The 26,450-nt window shown below is 42.7% G+C and overlaps 1 protein-coding gene across 5 annotated transcripts in view; it reads left to right on the top strand.

Moving 5' to 3' along the window:
- dmxl1 (Dmx like 1) overlaps positions 1 to 26,450 on the top strand; it is a 228,418-nt gene that overhangs the window by 54,571 nt on the left and 147,397 nt on the right. For all 5 annotated transcript variants that reach the window (XM_085987007.1, XM_085986999.1, XM_085986990.1 and 2 more), the window contains exons 6-9: positions 3,053 to 3,119; positions 12,840 to 13,015; positions 14,148 to 14,319; positions 14,493 to 14,661. In XM_085987007.1, coding sequence (XP_085843133.1) covers positions 3,053 to 3,119; positions 12,840 to 13,015; positions 14,148 to 14,319; positions 14,493 to 14,661 — 584 coding nt within the window. The remainder of the gene's footprint in view (positions 1 to 3,052; positions 3,120 to 12,839; positions 13,016 to 14,147; positions 14,320 to 14,492; positions 14,662 to 26,450) is intronic.

The following is a 26,450-nucleotide window of genomic DNA, read 5'->3' as shown; positions in this document are numbered from 1 at the left end:
CAGGGAGTAAAAGACGTTGAGTAATAAGTAACTGGTCTGGAGCAGGTTAAGACCAAGCTGAAAAGTGAGTATGAAACCAGCCCAGCAGAGAGTGGAAGTCACAGCAGGAGAGCAGATATAGGGCCTCCAGAAGCCAATACTACTAGACTTTGCTCCTAGCTCCTCCATGCTCGCAGATTCCAGAACCTATTTCCTAATGATGGTAAACCCTAAGCGTGTATTCCAATACTACCAGATCGTTGGAACCCAGTGATAAGTATCCCAGATAATACTACATGTAGGTCAGTAAGAACAGGAGTGATTGGTGAGAGGGACTTGCAGGAAAGTATACGGGCAGCAGAATTTTGGATGAGTTGAAGTTTAAAAGGTGGAGGATGGCAAGCCAGCCAGGAGAGTATTGTAGTAGTCAAGTCTAAAGGTCACAACGGCATGGATGAGGGTTTCGGCGACAGATGGCCTGAGACACAAGCAGAGGCAGGCACTGTTTTGGACGTGGAAGTCGGTGGTCTTTGCAATGGAGAGTATATGAGGTCATAAGCTCAGTTCATGGTCAAATAGGACGCCAAGATTGCTGACATTCTCATTCAGCCTGAGATGATGGCCAGGGAGGAAATGATTATTGGTGGCGAGGGTACCGAGTTTTTAGTGGAGCCCAAAAATGATGGCTTCAGTCTTCCCAGTGTTCAAAACGAGAGGTAGAGCTGGGTGTTGTCAACGTACATGTGGAAGTTGACTTCATGTCTGCAGATGTCACCCAAGTAGCAGCATGTAAATAAAGAGGAGGAGGCAGCCAAGGATAGATCCTTGGGGAACCATGGAGGAAACGGTGCAGGGGCCATTGTTGGAGATGCTCTTGGAACAATTCAATAGGTAACAATGGAACCAAGCGAGGGCAATCCCACTTAGCTGAACGGAAGAAAACTATTGGAGGAAGGTGGTGTGGTCGACCGTGTCAAAGAAGACGAGGAGAAGTAATGCACCGTGGTCACATCACGGAGTATGTCTTTTTGTGACTTTGGTTCACAACTGTTTCACTGCTGTAGCAGGGATGGAAATCTGATTGTAACAATTCAAACATGGAATTGTAGTTAAGGTGGGCACCGATTTGGGAGGCAGCTGCAAGTTCAGGGACTTTGGAGAGGAAATAGAGGTTTGAGCTGAGCAGTAGTTTACAAGGACGGAGGGGTCGAGAGTGTGTTTTTGAGGAGATAGGTAATGACGGCAGTTTTGAAAGGGAGGGAGCAGTAACTGAGGAGAGACACCTACCCACAATGCAGCTAGTAAGAAGTCCAGGATCTTGTGGACAAGAGTTGGGTGAGTGAGATGGGAGAGAAACTGGAGATAGACTTGGGTTCAGAGCTAGGGCAGGTTAGGCTTGATGGGCAAGAGGAAGGGGGGATGCAGTAGAGGCCGCTAAATGGATGTTATCCGTTTTTGTGACAAAGAAGTCAATAAGCTCCTCGTGCTTATTGGGGTTGAGGCTAGAGCGAGTAGGGAAGAGGGATTTAAGGAGCTGGTTGGTGGGAAGAAAAGAAGCTGAGGGTTAACTTTGTTCTCCAGGATGATCTTGGAATAGCGAGCAGTTTTGACAGAGGACAGTGAGGCCCGATAGCACTTCTGTTGTTATAAACCTCTGACTCACTGAGCAACACCACAGGATACCTACTAGTGTTGTATATATTTATCTTTTGTGTGTCGTTTGTCATACCCGTTTTACAATACCTCCATTAATGTGTAGAACATTTCAGGTTTGAATAAAAATGCTGGCAATATAATGGAGAGATATTGTTAGAAATGGTATAGAAACATGATCAACATTCTCAGGTGACTCGGTAGATAAATGCAATGCATGGTGTAGTCCAAAGTCATGGAGAGCAGGAAGGTCCCAGCTGCTCTCAGCCAAGGTGGGTACTATAAATATTTTTTCTGTGGTCAAAGGAAGGGGGAAAATATCAGTCAAGGTTCCTGCTCCTGTTTGCTACTGGCTTCTGGCAATCACTGTCCAGCCTCTTGCCAGAGAAATAGCTATTTGGGCAGGACATATGACTCAAGCTGCAGGAGAGGAAGAATAACAGAAGAACATTAGGAGGAACTCTTGTTCACTTGCAGAGGGCCAAATTGGTTCACGTTTCTGGAGGGAAAATTGTTGCATCTAGTTATTGCTGCTTTAGTTTATTGCGTTAACTATGACAGTAATAGTTTCTGTCTGATCGATGTTTATGTTTCCAAGCCTGTGTGACCTTATTTATAGCCCTTGGTGACTTGTATTTAAAATAGCTATATAAATTCTTTGCATTTGAATTTCCTACTTGTGTTTTTTAAGTTTTCTCTCTTTTTCATTATCCTCCTTTTTCACCCTCACTGAATAAATATACCACCTGTTGTAGTGTTGAGGCATGTAGATCAGGTAGCTAGAGATTCAATCCCTGCTTTGTGCTGAATTGGCTGATTACAATTCATGTAACAATTGGTGTCTCTTGGCGAGAATGGAGGATAATTAGTGAGCAATGCTCCCAATTCTTAGCCTGCTGAAAAATGGTCTGTGTAAATAATGCTCAAGGACAGGATCGAGCTTAAATGTGATGCTTCATGATGGAATAGCCAGTTACATTCACTCTACAGGCTCAAATATGAATCATTACTTAGATATTTAAATGATGCTGAAGTGGTCTATTTTATTTTAAAATACCCCAAAATATTTTGCTCTCTTCCATATGTTAAATGGAATATATAGGGGGAAACTTTGTCCTACTGAGTGTGCTATTCATCATAGACCAACTAATAAATGTGAGAATGAAATTCCTTTGACCTTGTTGGTGTTTTGCTATTTCTTTGTTTACTTGCACTGTAATGATTGCTTGTTTTCTTCCTTATTGCCCAACATTTCATTGCCTCGATTCCCAGGTACATTTGAAATTAGTTTTGAAATTTTAGGTTAAGGAAAACTATTTCGGACCTTGGGTATTCGCTTTTGGATTGGTGTGATCTATCTAAGAATGTTGTTAATTTGCTTTTACAAATATCTTAAGACTTAATAATTTTGCTTTTACAGAACTGCATCTCCCATCCATCTGTTAAAGGTGTCTCCAGATGGTGAATTTTTTGCGACAGTGGGAAAGGTAGTTGCATTATTTTTGTTTGGTTGGGATAGAAAACTGGCCTAATGTATATGTTTTTAGGATGGTTCATTTGATTTTGCTTCAAATAAAACCACTAATATAAGTGTCCTAAAATGCTCATGAAGTTGAAATGGCTGAGTCGAGATGTCACAAATTAAGCAATGATGTTTTCATATAATATAAACTCCAGCCGCTAAAAGCTTACTCGTTGCACAGATTGAGAATGAAACAGATACTGAAATTTTCACTTAATTAAATCATCCACAATTCCACAGTTTTCAACTTGATTAAGTAAAGCACATTATTAACAGGAAAGATTTGTTAGTTGGCAAAACAGTCAACAGAACAAGATCCTGCTGGTCTATTGTTGCAAACAGAAAATAATTTGACAGTTTACATTATGAATTAACTTCGTATTTCTTTTTTGCAAGCATAGCAGAATCTCATGTCAGTCTTTTAACCGCCTTTATTATTCTAATTAAAAAAATGAATTGTACCATGATTTGAAAAGGAGCAATTTGTTGTCTGACAAGATAGTCAGTTTAAAAATCCATTTGAATGAGTGCCAAATTACTTACTAGAAGACAGATATTTGAATTTGTCAGAATTTGGGTGATTTAAACCTTAATGAATTTGAATTGTTTTCTGTCAAGAAGTAATGGCTAAATAAGTAATTTTTAATCAGCGATTATTTCATATTGAACTCTTGCTAAATGTTAGTAAACTAACAATATGTTATGGAAATTAAGTGTAGATGACCATTAAAACATACTGTATTTTGGCTAAGATCATGATATGCACCATGTCAGTCATTCCATTGTATGAATAATAACTAGATAGCAAAATGTGAGATGTGTAATAAAATTGTCTTGATATTGCAGCTCCAGGAGCATACTAATACTTTTGTGAAATGAATGGGAAAAGGAACTTATTCCAAAGTTGTGTATCTTTATTTTTTTTTTAATTAAGTGGTTCAGAGCACTGCTGGAAGCAAATGCAGTGGAAACCATGAAAGTCTTGCATTTTACTGTATGTATGTATGTATGTATGCAGAATTATATTGCAGATTTTGCAAGCAGTGAGTTGGAGCATGATGTATGGTGCTGTGGTTGGTGGAGCACGGTTTTCATCCCCTATTTCCCACACCATCCAGGTTATTGTGCTTTGGAAAGATTTCGCACATGGCGCCTTTTAATGTAGTAAAAAATCTTGATGCTTCACAGAAGCGTAATCAGACAAAAAATGACACAGAACCAAAGGTTATTAGGAAAGGTGACTAAAAGCTTTGTCAAGGAGGTAGGTTTTAAGGAGGGTTTTCAAGGAGGGCAGAGGTTTAGGGAGGTAATTCCAGAGTTCAGGGTCGAGACAGCTGATGACATGCCGCCAGTGGTGGGCGAAGAAAGTCAGGGATGCACAAAAGGCTAGAATTGGAGGAACGCAAAGTTCTCGGAGGGTTGTAGGGCTGAAGGAGGTTACAGAAATGGAGAGGGGCGAGGAAAAAATGAACAGATGTCAAGCCGTGCTACGAGCGATAACCAAAAGCTTAGTCAGAAAGATGAGGTTTAAAAAGGTTTTTACCGGGTGCAGAGAAGCAGAAAGGTTTAGGAATGTTGCCCCAGAGAAGAGGACTGAGGCAGCTGAAGGGAGTGGTGATGCACAGCAGGCCAGAACTAGAGGCCAGGTGTATGAGGAGACCTAAGACTAGAGGAAGTTGCAAAGATGACAGGGGAACACCATGGAGAGATTTTAAAATGAGGAAAGTGTTTAAATTGACTACTTTAGGGAACAGGAACCAGTGTAGGGTTTGCAAGGAGGGAAAGCTGGCTGAGCAAGACTTGATATGGCAGTTGTGTTTTCAATGAGTTGGAGATTATGGAAGGAGAGGGATGGAAGTCCATCAAGCAGAACCTTAGCGAAAGAAACAAATCAAGAGGTGACAAAAGCTTGGATAAGATTTTTGGTAGCAGTGGGGGTGAGATCTGGTCAGAGGTAGGTAATATTGCAGAGCTGGAAGTAAGCAATTTTGGTGATAGGATATTGAGTATGAAACTCAACTTAAACAGAATGCTGAGGTTTCATTCAACCTGAGGCATGGCCAGAAGGTGGGATAGAAGTTGTTTTAAATGAGCAAAGTTTATGCCAGGTGGCTGAAAATGATGACTTTGATTTTCCGGTTGTTCAGTTGGAAGACATTTTGACTCACTTAATATCAGCAGGCAGTTTGACAACACAAGGTGGTCAACGAAAATGGTGGAAAAGTAGAGCTGGGTACCGTGAGCAGGTGTATGGAAGTTAACCCCCATTCCTGAAAATGGTTTCCTCAAGGCAGTGTATACACGAGGAAAAAAGAGGGCTAAAGATAGATCCTTGGGGGAACTGAGGTTACTGTGCTGGAGCCATTGCCGAAGATCCACTGGCTGATTTGGGGCAGGTAGGATTGGAACCACACGAGGGCAGACTCAAGAAGCTGGACAACAGAAAATGGCATAAATAAATGTATTGAAAGCTGTGGAGAGGAAAAGGAGGACAAGGAAGGATGACTCACTAGTCACAGAGGTGCAAGCTGCTTTGAGCAGGCCGGATGCTGGACTGAAAGAACATTAGCAGAGATGGGAGGGGTGGACAATGAGCTAGAAGTCAAATACCTTGCAGGATTGACAGGGTGAGGCATCCCTTTGTCATGTCCTGATTTGATACCTAGGTTACAGCCGAGTAGTCAGTTCAGTTTTATTCTTTTTCTTTCTAGCAGTTTCATGCAACTAAATGGCTTGCTAGTCCACTTCAGGTCGTAGTTACTCCTGGAATAATTGGAGTCACTAATGAGGGCGGCAGGTCTCCTTCCCTAAAGGACAGCAGTGAACCAGTTGGGTTTTTTATGACAGTCACTCTGACTCTTAATAGCTTTATTTCTGTTTTTTTAAAAACAATTGATTTCAAGCTTCTGTGGTGGGGTTTGAACTTGCATTCTCTGGATTATTAATTCAGGCCTCTGGGATACAGGTCCAGTAACACAACCTCTACAATACCATACCTATCTCTTAAATTTAAGAGTAAATGAGAGGTATGTTTTTTCAAAATGAATTTAGAGTAAATAGTTTGAGGAAATTGCGAATGCAAGTTGAATTTCATTGCATATCAAAATGCATGATCAAAATGCCTTTTTTATAGCTTTAAATGGGTCAGATTGTGTATTGCCGAGAACAGTGACTAATAGCGTAGCTGCATCATTAATAGAATCTTAGTGGTATTTAATATCTTTACTGAGCATAAAAATAAAGGCAACTGCAATTCTCTTGAACCACATTCACAGCAATATTTGTATTTTATTTCTGAGACTGATGGGAATTGTTCAATATTTTCAAGTACATTCAATGTGATACCATTGCATTAATTTGGAGGGCAAAGTTTATTTAGTGTTCTGGACAACATTCCTCCCCAGTTTGGATTCTGCCAGGGCCACTCGGCTCTCGACCTTATTACAGCCTTGGTCCAAACATGGACAAAAGAGCTGAATTCCGGAGGTGAGGTGAGAGTGACTGCCCTCGACATCAAGGCAGCATTTGACTGATTGTGGTATCAAGGAGCCCTAGTAAAACTGAAGTCAGTGGGGGGGGGGGGGGGGGGAGGTCGGGGGTGGGGGAAGTGTGGGGGGTGGGGGGGGGGGAAGTTGGGGGTGGGGGGGGGGGGGGGAGGAACTCTCCACCGGCTGGAGTCATGCCTAGCACAAAGGATGATGGTTGTGGTGTTTGGAGGTCAATCATCACAGCCCCAGGACATTGCTGTAGTACTTCCTCAGAACAGTGTCCTCGGCTCAATCATCTTCAGCTACTTCATCAATGACTTACCCTCCATCATAAGGTCAGAAATGGGGATGTTCGCTGATGACTGCAGTGTTCAATGCCATTCGCAACTCTTCAGTTAATGAAGCAATCCATGCCCGCATGCAGCAAGACCTGAACGACATTCAGGCTTGGGCTGATGTGTGGCACAAATGTTACCTGCCACTTAAGTGCTAGGCAATGACTATCTCCAACGAGCAAGCGTCTAACCACCGTCCCTTGACATTCAGCGGCATTACCATCACCGAATCCCCTACCATCAATATCCTGGAGGTCACCATTGACCAGAAACTTAACTGGACCAGCCACATAAATACTGTGGCAATAAGAGCAGTTCAGAGGCTGGGTATTCTGCGGCGAGTGTCTCACCTGACTCCCCAAAGTCTTTCCATCATCTACAAGGTGCAAGTCAGGAGTGTGATGGAATACTCTCCACTTGCTTGGATGAGTGCAGCTCCAACAACACTTGAAGCAAGCAGCCCGATTGATTGGCACCCCATCCACCGCCTTAAACATTCACTCCCTCCACCACCAGCGCACCGTGGCTGCAGCGTGTACTATCTATAAGATGCACTGCAGCAACTTGCCAAGGCTCCTCTTCGGCAGCACCTCCCAAACCCACGACCTCTACCACCTAGAAGGACACGGGCAGCAGGCGCATGGGAACACCACCACCTCCAAGTTCCCCTCCGAGTCACACAACATCCTGTCTTGGAAGTATATTGCCGTTCCTTCATCGTCGTGGGTCAAAATCCTGGAACTCCCTCCCTAACAGCACCGTGGGAGTACCTTCACCACATGGACTGCAGCGGTTCAAGAAGGCGGCTCACCACCACCTTCTCAAGGGCAGTTAGGGATGGGCAATAAATGCTGGCCTTGTCAGCGACGCCCACATCCCATGAACGAATAAAAAAAAAAAAAAAAATCACCACTGACAACAGTAAATGGTCATTCTTCTCATTGATGTTTGTGGGATCTTGCTGTGTCCACAAAGGCTTCATGTTTGCCTATGTAAGTCACTCTACCTTCAGTAATGAATTGTATATGCCTTTTGAGATGTTTCTAAAAGATGTGATTAATTCCCACATGTATGCAATTGATATTCCTGATCATATTCAAGAGATTTGCAGATGAGGGAAAAATAACTTAATAAAGTTACCACTTTATATCTATAGTGATTTCAGCCTCAATAGTTCTAGCCAATGATCTTCATACTCTGCACACATACCAACCTAACCCCTTTAGATTTAAATGCAGTTTGGGCTGGTGATTATCCAGTATTCACCTCGCCCTGACAACTGAAGCAAAAGCTCCATAAATCAATTGTAGATAATTTATCTACAGCCTGTGGCCTTTTGAGCAAAGCAGTGACACCCTTTCATTTACTTTCAGCCATCACAACCTGTACAATGTGGCCAATTTTATGCCTGCTCCTGTGACTATTATTTTCTTTGATTTAAACTTTCAGAGAAGAAGTAGGGGGTGGATTAAGTCGGTATGCAAAAAAACAGTCACCACATGAAAACAATTCAAGTAATGGAATTGTATTATAAAATTACCACAGATCACAAAAACTGGAGCCTATGAATCTAGACAGATGTAACTCCAATTGCCAGCATACCACCAAAATTACTGTGCAAGTACAGTATTTTAACATCATGTAACTTCTTATTAAGTATACCCACTATGTATTTCATTTTTCTCTTATTTTTCTATTTTACTTCTCTCTTCTGAAGGTTTTGGCTCCTTGCTGGGGTATAGTTCCATTGATGTTAGTTGTCACCTGGTCTATGAATGCTACGAATGCTCTTTGATAGCAATAGGCCATTCAATCATTGGGGCATCACAATCTGATATCTACATACAGTTTCAGCAGGTGTCTGGGTAGCAAGCAGGAGAGAGAACCCTAGCTGACTTTCCACCTCAATAACCTAGGGACAGTGGGAACAATTGTACTGTCCCTGTTTTCACCCAGCTAATATTAGATAGTTCAGCACAGTGAGGATTGAACCAGAAACCTTCCAGTTCTTTGGCTCATGTATTCATTTATAAATCAGATTTTAGCAAGCTACTTTAGCATATAGAAATAGAAAAGCACACAGAACTTGGTATGCAATGTTATTTAAGTAACCACCTGACTCGAGCAGAATAGCATATTTCAGGGTAGTAAATTTTCACGTCTACACATAGAAATCTAGTGATGTTAGAGTATTGAGGAGTAGCAGCAGCATCCCAATTTTCAATGATTCTGCATGATTCTTTGATGGAAAACTGATCCATCCGCATATATACTGGTCTAAAATCGATTGTATACTTTTCAGGAAATAAGCATCACAATACAAGTAGACTATCCTTTATCCGCACTTTCGAAAACCAAAAGGTTTTTTCATGGAGCGTAAGTCGTGCGCACGACATGACCCGAGTGGCGCAAAACATGACCCAACGCAGCCGATGCTTGACCCACGCAGGTGTGAGGCGTCAGTTGTGTCTCAGCGCTGTCACACGTGCGCCTGCTGCTCTTTTTTTGATATTTGGTTTTTTGCGATTTGTGAATATGCTAAAAAGCAGATACCCTATGGGTAACAGTGAGAAGCAGAGAAGGAAGCATCTCTCATTATCGATATCGCAGAAAGTGGAGTTATTGCAGAAGCTTGATCGTGGTGTGTCTGTGCGACGTCTTACTGAAGAATATGGTGTGGGAATTACCACCATATATGACTTAAAGAAACAAAGACAAGTTGTTGAAGTTTTACACTGACAGTGATGACCATAAACTAATGAAAAGTAGGAAAACATTGCATAGGGCAAAAAATGAAGATCTTGACCGTGTGCTGATTGAGTGGATTCGACAACGAAGAGGTGAACGTGTGCCACTGACTGGTTTGGTGGTCATGAAACAAGCTAGAATATACCATGAAGAACTGAACATTGAAGTTGAGTGTGAATATTCAGAAGGTTGACTGCATAAATTTAAGAAGCGTCCTGGTATAAAATATCTGAAAATCTGGTGAAAAAGCTTCTGCTGATCATGAAGCAGCTGAAAATTACATAGACGAATTTGCCAAAATAATATCTGATGAAAACCTCGGTCCTGAACAAATTTACAATGCTGATGAAACAGCTCTGTTCTGGCGCTACGTTCCTAGAAAAACATTAACAACGGCTGATGAGAGTGCACCAGCAGGTTTTAAGGACGCTAAGGACAGGTTGACTGTTCTTGGGTGTGCCAATGCTGCAGGCACACACAAGTTAAAGTTGGTAGTGATTGGAAAAAGCCAACATCCGAGATGTTTGAAAGGTGTATGCAATTTACCTGCGCATTATTATGCGAGCAAGAAAGCATGGGTAACCAGAGGAATATTTTCTCACTGGTTCAATAACCACTTCGTACCAGCGACATGAGCTCATTGCAGGCAAGTTGGACTGGAAGAAAACTGCAAAATTTTATTGTTCCTGGACAACTGCTCTGCACATCCCCCTCCTGAACTTCTTGTGAAAAGTTATGTTTTCGGCATTAACTTTCCCCCTAATGTGACATCTTTAATACAGCCTTGTGACCAAGGAATTTTACGCTCCATGAAGAGCAAGTATAAAGACGTTTTTTTGAACTGTATGCTTGATGCAATCAACAGAGGCATAGGAATCCAAAGCTTCCTGAAAGAGTTCAATGTTAAGGATGCCATTTACGCAGTTGCTAATGCTTGGAACGATGTTGATAAACCAACATTAATAAATGCTTGGCACAGACTTTGGCCTTCAACGATGTTTGATGAAGATGGACCTGCAGATGAAGATTTTGAAGGATTTCCTGTCAGTCAGGAGAAGATGATGATGATATCAAACCTCCTTACTTACGCCAAAGGTTTATCATCCGAAAGTGTAAATAAGTTAGAGGAAGCTGACATCGAAGAAGTGCTGAACATTGACAATGATGCACCTGTTGTGCATTCGTTGAGTGATGGGGAAATTGCTGAAATGGTGTTAAATAAAGACAAGCATGAGGACAGTAGTGATGATGATGATGATGATGACATTGTGAACACAGGTGAAAAAATCCCCATAGACGATATGGTGACAATGTGTGATCAGTTAATTGCTGGCCTTGAACAACGGCATTTATCAGTGAGCAAGAGATTATGCAAGTTTACTCAATTAAAGAGAGACTGCTTAGACAGAAACCAATGTTAATGAGACAGATGACACTGGAAGAAATCTTTAAAAAGGCCGTCTGTCGTACTGCTGCTTCATCACTTGAGAATCCTGTTCCTGGCCCATCTTCAGATGTCCGACTCCAACCTGATGACAATGATGACAACACTGATGTACCCTCTTCTCCAAGATCCTCAAGCCAGATGTAATGTACCTTTACTGCATGTATATGTACAGGTATTTAGCTTAGTTTGTACCTGTATATGTTTGAAGTTTTACTGAATGTTTTCCTTACAAATAAACTGTACTAGAGTATTTATCCCTGTAATACTATTTATAGTCTTTATCCCACTCAGTGTGAATATTCATAAGGTTCGCTGCAGAAATATTAATGTGGTGGCTTACGGGGTGCTGCCCCGTAATACCTTCTGAAATCCGAAAATTTCCGAAATCCGAAACGCGGCTGGTCCCAAGGTTTTCGGATAAGGGATAGTCTACCTGTACTCACGTTAGAGAGGGCAAATGGGAGCCAGTACTTATCGCATAGTGTTGATTTCTGCCAAGGTGCAAACAATGACATGGCATAAAGGAGAAACTGGATTCTCGAACAGAGAATGTATGTGTGATGTGGAGTGCGTTGTTCACCCATTATAGATATGAACATAATAGAGATATGTGGCAAAAGGAAGATAACTGTTGATATTTGAGCATGGTTGAAAAAACAAGTGGACTTTCTATTTTTTTTTAAAAAGTTTTCTCCAAATGTGCATTTGAAGCCAAACACTCTCTTAAGCATTAACTTAAAATTAGACCGGATGGTACTGGAAAGGTAACCTACATCCCCTCCATACTACAGTTAGTCAGCGGGTGGCATCCTTGCCAGGCTATATTTTTCACCACCGGCGCTGTCCTAACCATGTTGGTGTCTCGATGGACTTCAGCAGCTTCCCCTCCTTTGAGCACACTCCTTTTTTCCATCTCTTGTATCTTTCATTTAAAATTCTCACTGCTGATGGCTTCATGTCATGGATTAGCTGCAATTGAAGCCATTATCTTCAGCCACACCACAAACTCTGCACCCTTGCCACTGATTCCAACCCCTCCCTGGCTGCTCTCCGGTTGAACCAGACTGTTCACAACCTCCGCATCCTATTCGATCCCGAACTGAACTTCTGACCACATATCCTCTCCATCACAAAGATTACCTATTTCTGCCTCCTGCAGCTTTGTATCCATTTTTGTCCAACTCAATTCTGCTTAGGATATTTTTCTACATTAAAAGTGCTATATAAATGCCAGTTGTTGTAGATGCTGATTTGATACTAAAGGACAACTGTGATGGTGTTAGCCGTCATTAATGATTGATTGATACAATCTGTATAGAAAGAATTCTCTCTAGCAATTATTTGGTACAGAAGACATTTCCATTTTAGCACTCTTACATTTCATTGACAAGGCAGCCAGTAACTTGACTTTGATTTAACAGGCTTTCTTGGAACATGCTAAAGGAATATAAAGCAGAATAACTATTGACAGTTAAATTTGTGTGTTTCAAGTTTAAAAAAAAATAATTACAGTTAATGAAATAAATCTTGTAATATGATGTAGCAGATGCTGTGAAAATAGCTACAGTATTTGGATAAATGCACATTCCATTGATGCTGGGTGAAAAACGTGTTTTAAATAAAATGTTAATTGGTTTTTTGTCTCTCCCGCTCCCCTACCCTCACAGGATGACTGTCTTGTGAAAGTGTGGTACAATTCCAGCAGCTGGCAGTCAGCAGTGATGACCCCGGTCACTCCAGTGGACAAGAGAGAAGGAGATATTGATTTTTCCTTTGTATATTTAGCCCATCCTCGAGCTGTGACAGGATTTTCTTGGCGAAAGACCAGCAAGTACATGTCAAGGTTAGCTGAATACTTGATGAGACCAGTTAACGCATTACCACTGCAAATGCTAATTTTAGCAGGTGGCAAATGTGAGATATGGGTAATCCTGTCTTCTCCCCAACATTGTAAAGGTTATGAGTGAGAAAAGCTATTGAAGCTCAGTACTCAGCTGTATTTTGAATGGCCTTTAATTTTTTTGTCCCCACTCTTTTGCTTCCCCACAGTATTCCAAACATTTTTTACACTCGGTAAAGCTGTTTTATATTTACTCTTCATTTGTAAATTTGTTAATCTCGTCATACCATCCTGTTTTTAAAGTATCATTCTGAGCTTATCTTGTATGTCTTTGCTATTTAATATTTTGTATATCTCAATGAGGTCCCCCATTAGCCACCTTTTTTTCTTACAATGTGATGTCAAGCTCTACAGTTAATGTTACATTGTTTGGCATGCCTTTAGATCATTCCACTTTACCTTCTCTTTTTCTCTTTTCTCCCTATTTATTGCTTTTTGGCTGATATTGGGACAATTACAGTTTTATGTAACATTAACACCCTGCCTGTTGTTTTGACAGGTAATCCATGTAAATGCAACTGTATATTGTGTTGTTCTCTATTGGCATACTATATAATGCAATTCTTTCATGTGTGTATTTTACTTGGCAAACATCTACCACCATTCACTGTGAAAGTTTGTAATCTTTTTCACCCAAGTTTGACATTCAGGCATGAATTTATCAGACACAACATATCTTGATGCAGATTTTCATCTTACCATTTTACTAACAAATGCACAAAAAGGTTGAAGTACACAAGCATATATGCAAATATGAGTGTTGAGACCACATGTCCAATGGTGTCTATTACTCATTTTTATTTACTAATCAAAAATGCAATTAGTCACATTTGAATTCCCAATTTAGCCACACATAGCTAGTGGCTAATGTTTTGGTAAAAACTTATCTAGACCACACATGAAATTTGCAGCATTTTCATTCATCGTATAATCATAATCATAATCAACTTTATTGTCATTGTTAGTGCACAAGTGCAGTACAACGAAATGTAGGCTTGCGGCTCCCGAGAGTTTGGCATGAAATGACCTGAAATGTTGATCTAATTTGGACGTAGTAACTTTTCTTTCATTGCAGGGGTCCCACGTGTAATGTTCTGTTGACCTGCTGCAAGGACAGTGTTTGTCGGTTATGGGCAGAGACTTTACTTCCTAGTGATAGTTTGCTTTCTGGCGAAGGCCACACCCAATGGTCTGAATCTGTCATTGAAACCAACAACCTCAAGAGGAACATTTCCAGTCGGGAGAAGGTACAAAGTGCCTTAGAGGTGTGAGGAAGGTTACAATAATGAATTCTAAGCATTTTTCTCTGAAGGGAAGAAATATGTAAATTGTTTAATCTCATTGTTAACTGTTTCAAATAAACACTGTTGTTTAACAATTTTTCTATATTAAGGTGACTTGAGTTTTTGTTCTTTTATAGTTGAACATCAGACCCTTTCGAATAGGGAGAAGGAGATCATCTGGTCTTGTTGCACATACTGGCTATTTACCCCACCAGCAGGATGCACATGAAGTCCATAGGAATGCACCTCTGCATGCAAACTCACTCTGTCATTTTCACATTGCAGCTAGTATCAATCCAGCAACAGGTAAGGAAGCTCTGTATTCAAAGCCTATTGCGAACATACTATACTTTACGTTCACTGATGACATTTATTATTCACTTCTAATTGGTAATACAGGAAACTTTGTGCTATCCGGCACCCACGGGACCGAGCTACTGCCGTTGCCTCAAAACTTCCGGATAGACCAGCGTCAATGTTATCAGATAGGAGCTTTTCATCTCCGTATTTGACAACAAACACTGTTGCTCAGTAACAGCTTGTAAACACTCGGCCCGTACCTTGGAAGCGTCTCTGACACTGTTGCAAAGATACAGAGACGCTTTCTAGAGCCTGCCGTATCTGACCACAAACACTGTTGCTCAGCAACAGCTTGTAAACACTCGGCCCAGTAGCTTGGAAGCGTCTCTGAAGCTGTTGCTAAGCTACAAAGACGCTTTCCAGAGCCTGCCTGTGAACAGAATGCTAGGAGAAGGAAAAAAAACCTAACCGAAACGGCTGCTGATTTCTGCCGTTAGATCGAAGTTGCCGGACATTCAACCTCCGGATGGCACAAAGTTTCCTGTACCCAGTTCTACCTCACTACCACCTCTCGACTCCTCCACTGTCTCTAATTTGCCACACTGCTTATCCAACATCCAGTGCTGGATGAGCAGAAATTTCCTCCAACTAATTATTGGGAAGACCGAAGCCACTGTCTTTGGTCTTCGCCACAAACTTTGTTCTCTAGCCACCGACTCCAACCCTCTCCCCGGCAACTGTCTGAAGCTAAACCAGACTGTTCGCAACTTTGGTGTCATATTTAACCCTGAGATGAGCTTCCGGCCACTCCTTCACCAAGACAGTCTACGTCCACCACCATAATCTCGCCAGATTCCGCCCCTGCTTCAGCTCATCTGCTGCTGAAACCCTCATCCATGCCTTTGTTGGCTCTAGACTTGACTATTCCAACGGCCTCTTGGCCGGCATCCCATCTTCCACCCTCCATAAACTTGAGCTCATCTGAAACTCTGCTTCCCGTGTCCTAACTCGCACCAAGGTCAGTTCACCTGCTGTGCTTGCTGACCTACATTGGATCTCGGTCCGGCATTGCCTCAATTTTAAAATTCTCATCCTTTTCAAGTCCTTCCATGGCCTCTTCCCCTCCCTACCTCTGTAACCTCCTCCAGCCCAACAACCCTCTGAGATCTCCATGCTCGTCCATCCCCAATTTTAATTGCTCCACAGTCGGTGGCCATGCCTTCTGTTGCCTAGGCCCCAAGCTCTGGAATTTCCTCCCTAAACCCCTCTGCGCCTCAACCTCGCACTCCTCCTTTTAAGACGCACCTTTAAAACCTAGTTCTTTGACCAAGCTTTTGGTCATCTGTCCTACTACCATCATATGTGGCTTGGAATCAAATTTTACTTAAGAACATAAGAAATAGGAGCAGGAATAGGCCACTTGGCCCCTCGAGCTTTCTCCGCCATTCAATAAGATGATGGCTGATCTTGGGCTCAAAGCCACTTCCCTGTCCGCTCCCCATAACCCTTCACTCCCTTATCTTGCAAAAAATCTGTCTATCTCCACCTTAAATGTATTTAGTGACCCAGCCTCCATGGCTCTCTGGGGCAGAGAATTCCACAGATTTACGACCCTCCGAAGAAATTCCTCCTCATCTCAGTTCTAAAAGGGCAACCCTTTATTCTGAAACAATGCCCCCGAGTTCTAGATTTCCCCACGAGGGGAAATATCCTCTCTGCATCTACCTTATCGAACCCCCTCAGTATCTTATGTTTCAATAAGATCACCTCACATTCTTCTAAATTCCAAAGAGTATAGGCTCAACCTTTCTTCATAAATCAACCCCCTCATCTCTGGAATTAACCTAGTGAATCATCTCTGAACTGCCTCCAATGCAAGTATATCCTTCCTTAAATAAGGAGACCAAAACTGTACACAGTACCCAAGGTGTGGTCTCACAATACCCTGTATAGTTGTAGTAGGACTTCCCTGCTTTTATACTCCAACCCCCCTTGCAATAAAGGCCAACATTTCATTTGCCTTTTTGATTACTTGCTGTACTTGCATGCTAACTTTTTGTGTTTCATGCACAAGGACCCCCAGGTCCCTCTGAAATGTAGCATTTTGTAATCTCCATTTAAATAATTTACTTTGTTTTGTTTTAAATTTTGTTTGATAATGCTCATGTGAAGCACCTTGGACCTCTTACTACGTTAGAGAAGCTATAAAAATGCAAGTTAACATAGAAGATAGGAGCAGGAGTAGGCCATTCGGCCCCTTGAGCCCACTCCGCTATTCAATGAGATCCTGGCTGATCATCCAAATTCAGTATCCTGTCCCTGCTTTCTCCCCATATCCCTTGATCCCTTTAGCCTCAAGAAATATATCCAACTCCTTCTTGAGTATATTTAATGAATTGGCCTCAACTGCCCTGTGTGGCAGAGAATTCCACAGGTTCTCTGGGTGAAGAAATTCTCCTCATCTCTGTCCTAAATGGCTTACCCCTTATCCTTAGACTGTGACCCCTGGTTCTGGACTCCCCCGCCATCGGGAACATCCTTCCTGCATCTAGTCTGTCTAGTCCTGTTAGAATTTTATAAGTTTCAATGAGATCCCCTTATTCTTCTAAACTCTAGTGAATATAAGCCTAATCGACCCAATCTCTCCTCATATGTCATTCCTGCCATCCCAGGTATCAGTCTGGTGAATCTTCGCTGCACTCCCTCCATGGCAAGAACATCCTTCCTCAGATAAGGCGACCAAAACTGCACACAATACTCAAGGTGTGGTCTCACCAAGGCCCTGTACAACTGCAGCAAGACATCCTTGCTCCTGCACTCGAATCCTCCCGCTATAAAGGTCAACATACCATTTGCCTTCTTAACCGCCTGCTGCACCTGCATGCTTACCTTCAGCGACTGGTGCACAAGGACACCCAGGTCTCGTTGCACTTCCCCTTTTCCCAATCTATTGCCGTTCTGTCTTCCTGTTTTTGCCACCAAAGTGGATAACCTCGCATTTATCCACATTGGGCAGATGCATGGCAAATGCAGTATAATCACCCAACCTGTCCAAATCATACTGGAGTTTCTCTGCATCCTCCTCACAGCACATACACCCACCCAGCTTTGTGTCGTTTGCAAACTTGGAGATATTACATCTAGTTCCCTTGTCTAGATCATTTATTTATATGTGTGATGCGCTGAGAGTTGAGAGTAACTAAAGGCTTTTATTAACAAAAGAATGAAGGTCTGCCTCGAGTGGTCGACCGGTCCAGAAAGACAAAGGGCTGGGGAGCAGTCACCTTTATACTAGGACTTGTGGGAGGAGTCAGCCGAGGCATGTCCAGGCATGTACACAGTGGAATACAAACAGTGGTTTACCACAATGTGTATGGTTTATTCCAACTCTTTGCTTCCTGTCTGCCAACCAGTTCTCTATCCAAGTCAGTACCTTACCCCCAATCCCATGTGCTTTAACTTTACATGCTAATCTCTTAGACGGGACCTTATCGAAAGCCTTCTGAAAGCCCAAATACACCACATCCACTGGTTCTCCCTTCTCTATTCTACCAGTTACATCCTCAAAAAATTCCAGTAGAAGAGTCAAGCATGATTTACCTTCTGTAAATCCATGTTGACTTTGTCCGATCCTGTCACTGTTTTCCAAGTGCTCTGCTATTACATCTTTTATCATGGACTCTAGCATTTTCCCCACTACCGATGTCAGGCTTACCGGTCTATAATTCCCTGTTTTTTCCCTACTACCCTTTTTTAAATAGTGGGGTTACATTAGCTATTCTCCAATCCATGGGAACTGTTCCAGAGTGTATAGAATTTTGGAAGATGACCAGCAATGCATCTACTATTTCTAGGGCCACTTCCTTAAGTACCCTAGGATGTAGATTATCAGGCCCTAGGGATTTATCGGCCTTCAATCCCGTCAATTTCCCTAACACCATTTCCCTACAAATACTGATTTCATTCAATTCCTCCCTCTCATTAGACCCTATGTTCCCTGACATCTCTGGGAGGTTATTTGTGTCCTCCTTTGTGAAGATGGAACCAAAGTATGTATTTAATTGGTCGGCCATTTCTTTGTCCCCCATTATAAATTCCCCTGATTCTGACTGCAAGGGACCTATGCTTGACTTCACCAATCTTTTTCTGTTCACATATCTATAGAAACTTTTACAGTCAGTTTTTATGTTCCCTGCAAGCTTACTCTCATACTCTATTTTCCCCTTCTTAATTAATCCCATTGTCCTCCTTTGCTGAATCCTAAACTGCTCCCAATCCTCAGGTTTGCTGCTTTTTCTGGCCAATTTGTATGTCCTCTCCTTGGATCTTATGCTATCCCTAATTTCCCTTGTTAGCCACGGTTGAGTCACCTATTTTGTTTTATTTTTATGCCAAACTGGGATGAACAAATTCTGTAGTTCATCCATGCGATCTTTAAATGTTTGCCATTGCCTATCCACCGCCGACCCTTTAAGTAACGTTCCCCAATCCATCCTAGCCAACTCACGCCTCATACCTTCGTAGTTTCCTTTATTTAAATTCAGGATCCTAGTCTCTGAGTCAACTACTTCACTCTCCATCTTAATGAAGAATTTTATCATATTATGATCGCTCCTCCCCAAGGGGCCTCGCACAACAAGATTTCTAATTAATCCTTTCTCGTTACATAATACCCAGTCTAAGATGGCCTGATCTCGAGTTGGTTTCTCGACATATTGGTCCAGGAAACCATCCCATATACACTCTAGGAATTCCTCCTCCACTGTATTGTTACTAAATTGGTTAGCCCAATCTATTTGTAAATTAAAGTCACCCATGATAATTGCTGTGCCCTTATTGCATGCATCTCTAATTTCCCATTTAATGCTATCCCCAACCTCAGCATTACTGTTTGGGGGTCTGTATACAACTCCCACTAATGTTTTCTGCCCCTTGGTATTTCTCAGCTCTACCCATACAGATTCCATAACATCAGAGCTAATATCCTTCCTTACTATTGTGTTAATCTCTTCTTTAACCAGCAATGCTACCCCACCTCCTTTTTCCTGTCTTTTCTGCATATTGAAAAACCCCAGATGTTGAATTCCCAGTCTTAGTCACCCTGGAGCCATGTCTCCGTAATCCCAACTATATCACATCAGTTTACATCTTTTTACGCGGCTAATTCATCCACCTTATTACGAATGCTCCTCGCATTAAGACACAAAGCCTTCAGGCTTGATTTTTTTTTAACACTCTTAGTCCTTTTAGAATTCATATTTACTGTGGCCCTGTTTGATTTACACCCTTGATTTCTCTGCCTTCCACTTTTGCTTTTCTCCTTCCTGTCTTTTGTTTCTATCCTTGCTTCCCTTTCCTCTGTCTCCTTGCACAGGTTCCCAACCCCCTGCCATTTTAGTTTAAACCCTCCCAACAGCACAAGCAAACACTCCTCCTAGGACATCGGTTACGGTCCTGCCCAGGTGCAAACCGTCCAGTTTGTACTGGTCCCACCTCCCCCAGAACCGGTTCCAATGTCCCAGGAATTTGAATCCCTCCCCCTTGCACCATTCCTCTAGCCACGTATTCAGCTGAAATATCCTTCTATTTCTACTCTGACTAGCACGTGGCACTGGTAGCAATCCTGAGATTACTATCTGAGGTCCTATTTTTTAATTTACCCCCTAACTCCCAATGTTCAGCTTTTAGGACTTCATCCTGTTTTTTACCTATGTGCACCACGACAACTGGCTGTTCACCCTCCCCCTCCAGAATGCCCTGCAGCCGCCCCGAGACATCCTTGACCCTTGCACCAGGGAAGGCAACATACCATCCTGGAGTCTCGTTTGCGGCCGCAGAAACGCCTATCTATTCCCCTTACAATAGAATCCCCTATCACTATAGCTCTCCCACTCTTTTTCCTCCCGTCCTGTGCCGCAGGACCACCCGTGGTGCCAGGAAGTTGGCTGCTGCTGCCTTCCCCTGATAAGCCATCTCCCTCAACAATATCCAAAGCGGTATATCTGTTAACTAATAATAATGGAGATGGAAATTGTAGTCAGGTAGCACAATATAAATTAACTAAATAGGTTATTGATAATTGGCATTGTATCACTTCTGAAATTTTTGGGGGAATTTATGCTACTGGCTTTGTTTTTTTCATTAAATACTGTCCTCCCAATACATTAAAATGTTCTCTTTAGTTTACCTATACTGTTGCCGTGTTGCCTTCTGTTGTGATTAAGAAAGCTATATAAAATTTAAACAATACGTCACCCATTAGTAAAATTGCTTCTGTGGTGGACTTGTATTGTGAAATTTATTGCAGTGGAAGAAATTGTTTTCTGTAGATGAGTGGCTGCAGATTGCTGTTGCACTTGTGTTTATGGGCCTTAATCTTAATACTGGTACTTGTGGTTTTTATCTTGAAATCTGTATTGAACATCTAATGACCATGTCAAATAATTCACAACTTTCGATGTATCGTATTACTTCTGTTTCTTTTCCTGAAAAGTTAAGTGGCTTATTTCTTAAGTGGCTCAGACTTTGTAGAATGCCTCTATTTCATTTATTGTACAAACATCTCATTTGCTGAGAAACAGTATAAAAATCATGAATTTAACAGGTTACAAAAGTAGCTGCCATATCTTTCTTGCCTTGATTATAACTATACAGCCATCAAAGTATGTCCACGATGTCAAAGAAATTAGCATGATTTTCATACCGATTTGTACTGTCCAAATTCCTTTGGTTGAGTTCTTTGATAGCTACATGAAAGAAGTCATCTTGTGGGGAAATGAAGCGGATGTGCTAAAAAGGTTTCTTTTATATATTAAAAAAAAATGAGATATAAAAGGACCATTCACTTTTACAGATTAATATAAATTAATATTTAAAAGGACACATTGAATGAAATTACTGAACATTTACTTGTCATCCAGCTTTATACTTCAGGACATAACACTTGTGCACTATCATGATTTGCCTAGATAATTATGATTCGGTAATATAATGAATTTATATCTTTTGTCATTAAAAATCTTAATCTACATTTATATGTTCAGTTCAATGCATTTTCTCGATAGCAAACCATTTGTTCCTTTCGCTTCTCCCTGCCCCCGCCATGTGCACACATTAAAATATATTCCACTGTATAGAAAACTATAACGTTTCCTTTTACTTATTATTGACTATTCAGCTATGCCCTGAGCAACGTTCCTGCTAAGCTGCGTGGCAGTCTGGAGGTCCCACGCAGGCCATTCACCGGCTTTTCAATGGCAATAACCACGCATGCACAAAACATTGAATGGGCCACGCAGCCAGTTAAAGGGCCCGCACACCAAAAAAATTAGAGAACATTGGCTCGGAGTACATTTTATTATGTATTCTAAACTAAGTAAGGATACTGAATTATAAAAGTTAACTCTTCAAATAACAAACAGTACACAGTTAACAGGCGAAATCCTCTTGTACTCCGTGGTCAAGAAATAGTCAGAGCATGCCTGGGCTACGCACTCTGACATTCAGCATCAGGCAACCTCACTTTATTGATCAATCAAGATATTACTACGCAATCATTAGAAGGAATAAAAAATTTATGAATCTGGCGATTCCCTGTATAGAAATATCAGCAACATAGATTTATTATTTTAAAAACAATATTATAATCTGTGACATTTTGAGATTAAAAGTAGTGAATGTTGTGTCCGTCAGTAGTAAGACACAGACTGCAGGAGAATGGTACAACAGATGTTTACTCAACGTGGCTCACTCTGGAACTGAACTGTACAGATTACTACTCAGTGATATATACAGGTGTGGTCACTGCCGGTACTACAGTATACATGAGCTGTAAAAAGTAGTTCCCCCCCCCCCTTAAAGGTATATACATTACAATTCCTCCCCTTTTAGATTAACCGTACCATAACACTCATTTAACAATTAAATATCAAACTAATTACAATTAACACTTTTAACATACAATGTTAGCTGAAAATAGTCCATTTATATATTCAGTCTTTGGGGAGGCTTTCTGATCCTTTCTGGATAGCGCCTTTCCCGAGTGTCTCGCTCTTGGTGCGGAGGCGATTCTGGCACCCTGTCGTCGGTTGGGTCATCAGCTTCCGATGCTACTGTTTCTGGGGTAGATGCGACCTGTACGTCGGGTTCCTCACCGGGTACGTATGGGCGAGGCATGGGGTCGACTTGTTCCTGTGACTCTAGGATCTGGTCAGCATGGCATCTCACGATGTTCTCCCCAACGTCCACTGTGTACATTAGTGGGCCCTGCCATGTGCATATCGTTCCTGGCTGCCATTTTTCTGTTCGGTAGTCGCGGGCCAAGACTGGTTGCCCTACATTGAAGCTCCTTGTTGGCTTCTCATGGATGTGCTGGAATTGCTTACTCTCAACACCTCTTTGTACGTTTGGTCTGAGCAAATCCAGGCGAGATCTTAACCTTCGGTTGAAGAACATCATGGCCGGGGCCTGGTTGGTGACTGCATGTGTCGCATTCCGGTAGGCGAACAGGAAATTGTCCACCTTGTGCTGCAGCGGAATGTTGTCATTGTACATAGCCTTTATTGCCTTCTAAGGTTTGTACGAACCTCTCAGCCAATCCATTTGTGGCTGGATGATACAGGGCGGATGTGTAATGCCTTACCCCATTTTTCTGCATAAACCTCCGGAACTCTTTGGACACAAACTGTGGTCCGTTATCGGAGCAAATCTGTTCTGGCAAGCCGTTCCTGGCAAAAATGGTCCGTAGGACTGCAATAGTTTTCTCCGTGGTGGTGGAGGATGTTTTGATGACCTCAGGCCATTTCGAGTGCGCATCCACTGCTATTAAGAACATTGAGTCCATGAATGGACCAGCAAAATCAATATGCACCCGTTGCCATGGAGATGAGGGCCACTCCCATGGGTGTAGAGGGGCATGTGGTGGTGCATTTTGGACTTTCTGGCACCCTGAGCAGCTCTTGGTCAGGTCCTCGATTTGTTTATCGATTCCCGGCCACCACACATAAGCCCTGGCAAGGCTTTTCATTTTTACCCCTCCCAGATAACCCTCATGAAGCTCATTGAGCACTCTATCCCTTAACTTGGGTGGAATTACCACTCGGGATCCACACATCAAGGTCCCCCGGCACACTGACAGCTGTTCTCTCCTTGTCGAGAATGCTGGCAACAGTGAGTCGCCATGTGCTGGCCATCCCTTCACCGTCAAATAATATACCCGAGACCGTGTCGGGTCATTTCGGGTCTCCTTTTCTATACGAGCGTCAGTTACCGGTAGGTATTCAACTATAGTCGAATTAAATATTTCGACAGGATCCACTGCTGGTGCTTCCTCCGCAGTAGGCAGTGGCAGGCGTGATAGCCCATCAGCATTTCCATGCAGTTTCATGCCCTTATATTCAATCTCATAGTGGTGCGCCCCTAGAAAGAGTGACCAACTTTGTAGTCGTTGCGCAGTCATCACCGGAACGCCCTTCTTCGGATTAAAAATGGAGACAAGAGGCTGGTCATTAGTCAGCAAGGTGAATTTCTGCCCGTGCAGATAGTGATTGAACTTTTTCACTCCCCACACTAGGCTGAGGGCCTCCCTGTCAATCTGGGCGTAGTTACGCTCGGCTGAGGTTAGTGATCGTGATGCAAAGGCTATTGGCCTCTCTGAGCCGTCCGAGAATTTGTGCGACAGCACCGCTCCCATGCCGTAGGGTGACTCATCACACACCAACCGAATTGGTAATGCTGGGTTGAAATGGGCCAATACCTCTTTCGATGTGATTAGTGTTTTGCTCTTCTGGAAAGCTCGTTTACATTCGTCACTCCACTTCCATGGCACTCCAGTTTGCAGTAGGGTGTTCAGTGGGTATAGTATTGTAGACAAATTTGGCAAGAACTTATGGTAGTAGTTCACCAGCCCGAGGAACGACCTCAGTTGTGACACGTTTTCCGGTGCTGGAGCCTTGACTACTGCCTCAATCTTTTCTGGGGACTTATGTAACCCCTCTTTATCGATAACGTGGCCACAATACGAGATCTGTTTTTTAAAAAACTCGCATTTGGGGCGGTTAGCTCAGAGCCCATATTCCTTCAATCTAGTGAGCACCCGCTCCAGGTTGGCGAGGTGATCACTGTCATTGTCATTTTCGCCCGTGACCAGGATGTCGTCCAAATAACACTGGGTCCCTGGGATCCCTTGCAGGACTTGTTCCATTGCCCTTTGACAAATAGCCGGAGCTGATGCTACCCCGAATACCAGCCGGTTGTATTGGTAGAGACCTTTATGGGTGTTGATTGTGAGGTATTTTTTTGATGCTTCTTCTACCTCCATTTGCAGATACTCCTGGGCCAGATCAATCTTAGTGAAGCGTTTCCCTCCAGATAGCGAGGCGAAAATATCTTCAATCCGCGGAAGTGGATATTGTACGGTGTGAAGGACCGGGTTCACTGTTACCTTAAAGTCCCCACAGATGCGAACCTTCCTTGGTTCCCCAGGCGTGCTGCTCAACGACTTTTTCATCACTGGGACGATGGGTGTAGCCCACTCGCTGCAGTCTACCTTGGACAGTACTCCTGAACGTTCTAAACTCTCCAGCTCTGCTTCGACAGCTGGGCGGATCGCATAAGGTACCGGTCTGGCCGCAAAAAATTTTGGGCTTGCGTTTTCTTCGATTTTAATTGTTGCTGTCATGCCTTTTAGTGTTCCGAGTCCTTGCTAGAACACTTCTTGCGCGTCGGTTAGGATCTTTGACAGTCGCCCAGGTGTGACGTCGTCATCCTTTTTGGCAGCCACAGTCAGTGCTTGTATGGAATGCCAATCCAGCTGTATTTTCCGGATCCATTCACGTCCCCGTAATGGTGGTCCTCCATCTTGCAAGACATACAGGTCTAGTTTTGGTGTTTCCTTACCGTTATATATAACGGTCACCCTTATTTTTCCTTTGGGGTAGACTTTTTGCCCCGTGTACGTCTTCAAAATAATTTTTGTGTCTCTCAAGGGTATGTGTGAGAATAGCCGCTCGTAGTCCCATCGGTTTATGACTGTTAGGGCTGATCCTGTGTCCAATTCCTTTTTTACCTGGACTCCTGCTATCTTGAGAGTGACCCAAATGGTTCGGTGATCCTCCGTTTTGATCACATTATGTAGTTTCAGACAAGGTGGCATAGTGGTTAGCACTGTTGCCTCACAGCGCCAGGGACCCGGGTTCGAATCCGGCCTCGGGTGACTGTCTGTGTGGAGTTTGCACATTCTCCCCGTGTTTGCGTGGGTTTCCTCCGGGTGCTCCGGTTTCCTCCCACAGTCCAAAGATGTGCGGGTTAGGTTGATTGGCCATGATAAATTGACCCTTAGTGTTAGGGGGATTAAATACTTGGGTTTACGGGGATAGGGTGGGATATGTGTTGGTGTAGGGGTTATGGGGATTGGGTGGGATATGTGTCGGTGCAGGCTCGATGGGCCGAAATGGCCTCTATCTGCACTGTGGGGTTTCTGTGATTCTGTGATTCTGTGAACTCAGCTCCCTGTTTTCGGAGTCGGTATCACTCTTTTGTTCGTCTGAACTATTCTCCGTCACCTTATGTACCTTCTTGTACTTTTCTTTTGGAGATTTCTTATTGCTGGTTTTCTTTCCCGACCTGCAGACTCGTGCTATGTGTCCTACTTTTCCACACTGTCTGCACACTTTGTCTTTGAACCAGCAATCATTGTGGTCGTGTGTTGTTCTGCCGCAGCGATAGCACTTCTCTGTTCTGTATGACATTTCGTTTGTGCCATATTCTTGCGGTCTCTGTTGTATCTCTGCAGCGCC

Source organism: Somniosus microcephalus, chromosome 1, assembly GCF_052327205.1.
Source record: "Somniosus microcephalus isolate GS21.2 chromosome 1, FLI_Smic_1.0, whole genome shotgun sequence".
Lineage (NCBI taxonomy): Eukaryota > Metazoa > Chordata > Chondrichthyes > Squaliformes > Somniosidae > Somniosus > Somniosus microcephalus.
This window is presented reverse-complemented; position numbering and strand designations above follow the sequence as displayed.